Here is a 9,184-nt window from a genome sequence, read left to right on the forward strand (position 1 = left end):
CTGAGAATTGAGGTAAGGGAGGGACACACGCACAAAAACACTTGCACGCACGCACACAACCAACACACATTCTCACTCACTCTCTCTTCCTCTCTTTTAACTTTGTAAAACCTCTGTACACCTGGGTCCCCACACTGAGGTGTAAATGTGGTAAGTAAAAAGATTATACAGACATTGGGTTTCTAGTAAATTAGATCTATTTTATACACACTTCTTAACATTATCATCAAAAAGCACGTTCTTTGGTATGCAGTAGTCGAGTAGCCAGACTACTTTGGACAGCTGTGGAGAAGTCACATTTAGAGTGAGGGCTGTAACTGAAGGTTCATTCAGTGTTGGGACAAATAAAGAAATTCAACTCAGGTTTCTGGCAAGACCTTACAAAATCGGAGGTATTGCAAGAAACTGGTTGGTGGGGCATGGTGAGAGTGACGAGATGTTTTAGATACTATACTTGACCTCCCACAAATCCACCATCCATGGATTTCCACACAAAGGCAAACAAAAGGTCTCCTTGAGGTATTTATTCTTCTGTCTCGCCAATCCTAGTACAGGCATGGCTCCAAAGGCTTACCTACACCAATGGTGCTTGTGGAAGCAGAAAACAAAAAGCATAATTACTATCAATGTGAAAGCTAATTTACAGAAAAGTGTAGAAACAAGTATTAATAAAAAGATATTTAATTGCATGAACAAGAACGTTAAGAGGAAAAATGGGGCTCTCTTTTTAACATTGTAAAATGTGGTGGTTCCCCCTGAAACCTACTCGAAAGTTTTGCAGAGCTAAACAACATTCCTAAATCCAGAGCCATAGTAGACCTATGAGGTCTTAATCTGACCAGAAATCTACCTTTTAACTTAGTTTTTATTTAGTCTCTTTCTAAGAGTTGTCTCCCCTGTACAGAGGAATACCATGCAGTCTGCAATGTCAAGCACTGTATTTTTCTTTGCTTTCTTCACCGTGGACGAGTCTCATGTTGGCTTCAAACCTGCAAAACTGCCATTTTCGAAATCTTCAGTTCTGGACACCACAATGATAAAATGCTACTAAGTCCTTCAAAATGCAGGTCTTCCAGCATCCAGCAGACACTGCCTCTCAGTTAACTTAGTTGCTTGAAAGGGTCTTTGATCGGGCCTCCCCTCCGTACTCTTCTTCCCCATACCTCCATGATGTTGAGTACCATAGTCCAAGCTCATTGAGTCTGTGCCTTGCAGGCACTAGACCATGATGCAGAAAGGGCGTAGCTGACGGTAAACAACAGATGAGTCCACGGATGTCGTGATAGGAGCTGAAATATGTCCTCTACAATCCTGGCTAAGAGACTTTAAGCAGAAACCCTGTTCACTATGTAAGCAAGCCAGCCCCAAGAGGGCATTGTTTTGGAATGGTTCAGCTTGGTTTGGGTAGTTCATACCGGATACCTGGTTTGGTGCAGGTTTCTAGCCATAAAGTGACCAGCTTTGTTTGTGTATCCACTTCCTGTTTACTATACTCTGCTATCCCCCACTTCATGAGCGTTGGTTGATGGCACTGTAAATGCAAGCAGTGATTCAACATGGTTTCTCAGATTCTTGGAAGAGCAATGTCTGCAAGACAAAGAGGACTTCAAGGCAGAACGTTAACTGCACAGCCTCTGTGCTGTCTCGTGCATTGCTGATGAGTATCCAAGGACTGGCCACTCCACAGTAGGTTTCCTTCCTGGGGGAAGGTGCATACTAATCACCCCTTCCCATGAGCGTCATCAAAAAGCATAAACAAATACCTTTATTCGGTCTAACAAGACCATAAAAGTATATAAAACATAATATCCATACCTATGATAAACATCTGTTATGGGTAAACAATTTATATGCAGTTCTAATTTCTGGCAACTCACACTTTTACCAGGATTCCCTGGCAGGTTTTGTAAAATTCCAGACGTTGCACATTGGTCTCGATAATAATGTTCTACTTTATAAAAATATAACATAACAAAATCTTTAAATGTACTCAAATTCCCTCAGCACTTTATCGTTGACTTCCCATGTTGAGAAACGTATCCAACATAGCAGACATTTGGCATCCTCTTTTTAAAGAAGGTAAGTTCACATTTCTGGTACATATTTTGTAGTGGCCATTGCCACTGCAGCTACATAAGTTTCCCTAAGCTACAGGTTATCATGGCTTTTGGTACAATTGTAGTTTAAGATATCCCCCAAAGTAGGCTTTTCCAGTGCCACAAAAATGATGAAAGTGGCTGCGCAGCCTACGAGACGGTAAGAAATAATACTTTGGTAATAGCGTGACTTTCTGATGAAAGTTGGTTTTGCACACATATGCCATGAATATGGTAGAGATCATGGCAAAAATGATATATTCTGGCGTCATCTCACCCTAGATTTTAGAGTAACCGGGGCTGCGGCGAGACCGACGGGCATCCTTTATGAGGTACTACATTTCAGGCAGTTCTTATGGTCAGCATGCCAAATGACTAGAGATACCCTGGCATATCATAGTAGCTTGTGTGGAGCTTAGGACCATGGCCAGTATTCGCAATGAGCAATGGCAGCCCACTGCTGTTGTAATGCTTTAACACATACCATGAAACATTTGAGGGTCTGTACAGAGGTATGTCCTGAGCTGTGGTCAATAGAGGTCCAGACTGGTTTCCTAGAGCTTGCAAGGCCAATTTATTTACGTCACTTACCAGGACCAGTCCCCGGCAGAGCTAAAGGCTCCTGTCGCCGGAGAATATTAAGGTTTTGTTTCATTGTCCAAAGCCCTGCTTAAAATTAGGAAGCCTATTGCATACAACGTGGACCAATCCGTGGCTGGTGGTCCCATGCACAGTGCGCAGTTGAGAAACTAAGTGACACAAAGAGCTTCAGATGTGTTTTATGTATCGCTGCTTGCTCACTGGCTCTTTCTCTTTCACTTTTGGTGCAAATGCTTCTGCTGAGTAAGAATGAGCTTGGCCAGGTTTAGCTCTTTCAGACTCTTACCTGTACCAGCTGCAGTCTCTAAGATACCCCGCCAGCACAGTGACGGCCTTGCTTTTTCAACCACTTGTGGCTCTATTTACTTTTATTTTTTACTCCAAAGGGCATGCTCAACCACTATAAACTAAGAATATATATCATAGAAAAGCATCTCTTTACACATTCATCTGAATATATTCTTTATTTTGTTAAACGTTATCTTGTAGAAGTCCTTCCTCTCTCCTAAAATAGAAATAAAATCACAGTAACCTTTAAAATATCTACATTACTTACTATCTGACACTGACTATCAGTAGCTGCCACGAAAATTATCGTGAGTAATTGACTTTATTTCCCCTCTACATTTCTAAAAATAAAACACTGAATAACTGGATTCCTTAAGTTTCAATACAACATGTAAAAACATTTCCACCAAACAATGCTCTCTTTATAGAGTGAGTAGGGGGAACGAGCCATGAGCTTGTCTTATTGTCACAGCAGAAGTGAAATTGATAATAGTACCACTATAACATCATAGTTGTACAAGTAGAATAGTAGCCATGTCACGCCTCACTGTTATCCGTTTATCAGCTGGGCTGCTATCATGGTACATCAGCGCTTCTGGTATTATAATTAAGTAAATTATAGTCGCCATGCATGTTCAGGTATACTGAAATCTAGAAAGTGTGTAGCCACAATGGACAGAAAAGAACTTTACCATGTTATAGACTATACTGCAGGAACCCAAAACAAGCATTTGCAATGCAATAGGTCTCGCATTTACGTATGTTTTAGCTATTGGCGTTGTAAATGACAATGACTTTTATTTATATTTTTGTTTTTAAAATGTAAGTAAAAGGCATTGTCATTTACAATGCCAATAGCCTAAACTTGCATAAATGCGAGACCTATTGCATTGCAAATGCTTGTTTGTTTGCGTATGTAAATAGCTGGAACTCGACCCGAAGGTATTAGGAGCGCATTACGTGAACACTAGTTATGGTTACACGAGAACACATTCATTATTGGCATGCACTAGGAGATTAAATGATTTGCTGCTCGAATCACAGGACGTTGAGCCGAAGCTGAGGATTGAACCTGGTTACCCCGCTCCAAAGTCGGCAGCTCTGGCCATTAGGGCACATCCTCTCCCTATCAAGCTACACAGATGTTAGTAGAGAAAAGTCTCCTTGTCAGCTTTGAATAGTTTTACATGGAACTCTGTTTCTTCTGGGTGCCATCAACTGGGACACATGTGTACAGAAACAGCCAAAACTACCTCCTCAACACCAGAAACCAGCCGACTGCCCAGTACAGCCAATAAACATCGAGAAATCTTATACCCAATCCAGAGATAAGCGTGTCCACAACCAACCCAAGGTCATTATGCTTCCCACACTATAACTTCAATATGTTTCCTCGAATATGATTGGAGGCACTGACCCGGGTGTCCTCTCCTTGACTCTGGCCGTACTTGGCGTTATTATGGGACAAACGGCGTTCGTTAAGGCTGTATCACCAGAACACTGATTTCAGTCTGTAAAATAAAACTTTCCTGGAAATATTGCAGCATAATTAACTACCATGGAAATGGCGGAGCAGGTAGGAATTAATTTCTGTCAGCATACGATGCTAATGTTTCTTTGCGGTAGAAGGAGTAAAGGTTGTATCGACACATTGTCGCAGACGTTGGTAGGTGGATTACGTTATCTGGGAGAACCGGTTGGTTAATGAGGGTTTTGAGAGACTGTTAGGATTAATGCTTGATCTAAACGAAGGAAATAAGGGAGCAAGTTGGAAACCTACTGCGCGCGGTTGGGCAGCCAAGCCAGGTCTATAAAGCTGAGGGTTGTCTGAAAACGTCCAAGAGTAGAATATATGTGATCTTGACATATCTCGATGTACGTATTAGTATAACCAGATTTTACATAGTCACAGATGAGTCAACAAATTACCAAAATATCTTTAGCATTTCAAGGTCTGTCAATAGGAGAAGTAAGATGACAACTTTCTAGGATGTTTTTAGTCTAATTTTATTTTTTATTCATTTGGACTTAACTTCATAAGTTGACAAGACAGTTGGGTAACCGGTCTGAAGCACATATGTTAACTAGCCACGACATTAGAAAAAGCGCGCGCCTTGCGTGGCAGCAGGGGAGGGGGGCCTACGTGATTCCCTTGCGGGAGAGTGCAGCAAGGTGCGATACTTGCGACCATATGGCGCCGTGCGCTCCCGCAAGGAAATCGCCAGACGTGCACGCGTTGCCATTGTAAGCAATACAACGCATGCACGTTTTAACCCCCAAAGCTGTGCCGATGGCATTAGGTCTCTCCTATGCAGCGCATGCGTGCTGCCTAAGTGAGACCTAAAAAGGACTATATGGAGCATTGAGAAACCAGGATATTACTGATGGATCTGATTAATCCCAAATATTTCAGATTTATATCAAACCTTGGTAAAAAAGGGAAAGAAACAACTTCTAATATTTTTGTAATGTGACTTAGTTTACATCAAAATGTTCAGGTCCTCAACATAAAGTATTTTCTCTGGCAGCACTTCTAAATGTAGCAAAAGGGATGGGACTGTAGTGTAATGTTGTAGTAACTGTGCAAACTACTCTAGAGACATTAAACTCAAGCACTTGGGGTTAATGACTCACCCTAATTCTTCTTTTCTTTCCCCCTTTGCACAGCGACACTGTAGGAACCTCCGTCAGAATCTGATCAACTCTTTGGGGCCATACGTGCTGAATGTGACCAGGGCGGCAGATGTCTGCAGTAAGCAGCTCTGTAGGCACAAAGGTCGCTGCATCCGAAGGGACCCTGAAGACTTCAACGCCTTCCTCCACCTCAACCCACAGAACGTTCACATCACCCCAGTGGATCTAGAGAAAGGAGGGGAGCCAGTGGTTGAAGGGGAGCTCAGTGCAAGCGATCTGGACAGGATGTGGAAGTCTTTTCAGTGTTCCTGTTACTCTGGTTGGGCGGGGTCACACTGTCAAAAAAGACAAGGAAGTTGATGATAGAAAAGAGTAAACGCATACCCATGTGTGTATTCCTTTTGATCCAATTTAGTCCTTTTCGAAGCTCTCTCCATTAGTTCCACTCCATTACTGCTGAGCTATGCCTTTCTTGTAATTTCCCACCTGTCCTTGATGGGTCATGCTTTCTTATTACTCCATACCCAGCTCACTTCTTTTTTAGTTCCAATGTCCTGTTTCATCCAATTCTCTTTCGTCCCTAAGCGACACCCACTATTTACACCTCTCCAACCATCTTATATTCCTTGAATGACTCTCTACTGTCTATTGAATATTTTCCCCTCAGAATTGGTTTTTAAACTCACTCATTTTCTCGGGCCCCCACTTAGACTTTAGAAGTGCCTCCCCGTCTCCAGGTGTCGGCCCGCTCTCTACCAAACACAGTTTCTAGACAGCGAGGACTGCCAATGATGAAGCTTAACACCCGGTGGTGTGTGAGGACAGTCCTTAACTTTTTTTGAGATGCCTGCTATTCCACCAAGTACCTTGTAATTTCCTGGTAATTTTTCTTCAGGGTAGCTTCTTTGTGTGTACATGTTAAGGTTGGAGGCCAGATCACCCTGAACACCCTGTAGCCTCTAGTTCCCTCCCCTGGGAAACCCCAGGGTTTAGTGTGTTGCTTGGTTTATACAGCTGATGGCTGTGTGAACAAAACAACTTTATAAAAATTGGCAATACTAGCAATTCACTAGGGTACCTTCAATATAAGGTGTTAATAACCCACTCGCTTTAATAGTCCCCCGAAAATTGATGACTCAATATTTATTTTGCCCCTGTAGTTAAAATGGAGATAAACAACAAACTCGCATTTGATGAGGCTACAATAGGGGAAATAATAACAGCACCCCCTTTACTAGCAGATACGGGGTCGCACAGACCGTAAAGAACTCAAATCAATGGGAAGCTCTTTCTACAATCAAAAAAGAGCAAATACGCACAGCCCTACATGGTGCTTTTATAACTTAATACCTTCGAAAGAACACAGCTCCCACAGGATTAATAGTAACAAATGAACCAAGGATTTTTTTTGAACAACAAGGAGTTCTGAAAAAACTGGTCATATATTGCATAGAAATGCACAAAGGATTAGCTGGTATTAATAATCAATACAGTAAGGAAATTGGCCGACCTACTAATCATATACATACAACAGAGTGAAAGTAAACTAAAGACAACAGTGCACATTTCCGTTTTCAAAAAGATACTGGAGGAGATTAACAGTGACTACTCCCAATACAAAGAGTACTTGACACATTCAAAACTAACCTAACTTAAAAAGGATGTCCAGAAGTTCAGCCACGAGAAAACCTAACCATACCTCACAGACGAACACTATGAGAAACCCATACACAGACAAAAGAGATTCAGGCCTACACCATTGAACCTTCAGTTAAGGAGACAAAAGGAGTGGCAGTGACTGCAGCAGTGATGAGGGGACAACCTTAGAAACGCCACTGCTCTCTTGAACTTCAGGAAGGGCTTGAAGACCTGGCTTTTTACTGAATAAATCCTTTCCTCCTTGCTCCTTGCCTTCAGGATAAATAATCTAGTGCCAGGACACCCTTGGGTAATCGCAGCGCTTTATAAAAGTTATTAACATAACATAACATCCAGCTCTCCATGTTCAGAGTCCACCTCATTGTGCTCCTTCCATCCAGCTCTGTTCTCCCTCGGATACCCATTGCATTACTCCAGTTCCCCCTATTCGTTACCTTACTAGCCCCATCTGCCCCTCCTCCAGTGCTTTGTGTGTTGATTTGAATGGTATTTCCCTTATCTGACTATCCTAGTTTTAAGCTGTCTGGGTGTGCAGCAGACCCCTTTCCTGTGCTCTGACACTGCCTCTGTATTCAATGGAGCCTTGGTCACTTCTCTCTGAATGCTCTAAGCAGGTGATGGGTACATTAAATGACCAATCTATTTCCTAAATTATGCCTCTGCTTTACACTATCTATTAAGGCCTCAGCCACAGCATTGGTATATATGTCAATGCATTATGTCCTGGATATTGGGATCCATCAATCAAAGTGTATTGGTATGTCGTTGGAGCATTCAAAAACCCAAATCATGTGCAATTCTTGTGGGTTATGAAGGCTCTGTGACCAGAGCAAATTGATTCCTCAACATCAGCATTGTTACAATCCAAAATCAGAGATTCATTCTTGGCATCTCATGGTTTACCTGTGGGTGCCTGCCACCAAGGTTTCTAATCGCATGCACGGTGCATTTCAGAAGGCCAACTAGGATGTATTTTCACTGAAGCCAGTGGCTGCTCCCAAGACCTATATGCTTCCCCTGCATACCCCTGTCTGACCATTGTGTGGGGCCAACCATAGCTTCATAGTTGATGCCACTAAACCTGCTGGTGTCAAAGGACACTGGAGAGGAAACAGAGGTGGTGAGTGGATTAGGGTTAAATCAGCGAGGTTTCAAATCCCATATTTTAAGAGAATAGTTTCATACCTGTGAAAAATGTTTCATAATCAAATGATATGACATAATTCACGTGTATTGTGGATTTTGTCCAGCACGAAGGCAACTCGAGTCATATTCCTTTTAGTAGATCATTAGTCTCCGAGCATTGTGATGTGTTTAGATAATGAAGCCACCAAGTCATGGTACTGAGTTTCACCATTGCTCTTTCCTTAATCAGAATCCTCTACATCATAGGTAAACAAAACCAGAGGGTTCTAATTGAAATCAGAGACATTGTTAGCCAAACATTAAATGGAGCAACTATTGAAAGATCGCATTTCTACATATCGAATGTGCTTCTTAGCACATAAATCTTTTTTCCTATTAAATTCCAAACACCAAACTATTGTAAAATTGTTTTCAATAAACATTTTTCTGTTTGGATTAAGGGTGCTATTCTTCTAGCTTCCTGCTCAAAAGAAACCAATATTAATAACCAATACATAAATGATAACGTGGGTTAAAGTCCAATAACGTAGTCTCACACTTCTGTTGACATTTATAAACAACTGGACCCACTGCCTCTTGTCTTAGTTAACCGAACCCCTTGATTGCATGGTATTATTGGTTCATAATACATTGACTCTCTATGTATCTTCTCTATATGTGTCTGTGCAATATTGTCCTGAGCCATGGTAGTTGCTAGGCTGTAGCTCTTAGTTGCTTATGCGCTGAAAAGTCTAATGTTACACCAAACGTATAGACAAATT

The 9,184-nt window shown here is 41.8% G+C and overlaps 1 protein-coding gene across 2 annotated transcripts in view; it reads left to right on the forward strand.

Moving 5' to 3' along the window:
* Window positions 1–8,859, forward strand: part of LOC147668660 (hyaluronidase-3-like) — a 93,947-nt gene extending 85,088 nt beyond the window's left edge. For both annotated transcript variants that reach the window (XM_086948541.1, XM_086948542.1), the window contains exon 4: window positions 5,652–8,859. In XM_086948541.1, coding sequence (XP_086804667.1) covers window positions 5,652–5,978 — 327 coding nt within the window. In that variant the 3' untranslated portion in view covers window positions 5,979–8,859. The remainder of the gene's footprint in view (window positions 1–5,651) is intronic.
* The last annotated feature ends 325 nt before the right edge of the window (window positions 8,860–9,184 follow it).

The sequence above is a fragment of the Lissotriton vulgaris genome, unplaced genomic scaffold (assembly GCF_964263255.1).
Source record: "Lissotriton vulgaris unplaced genomic scaffold, aLisVul1.2 SCAFFOLD_265, whole genome shotgun sequence".
NCBI lineage: Eukaryota > Metazoa > Chordata > Amphibia > Caudata > Salamandridae > Lissotriton > Lissotriton vulgaris.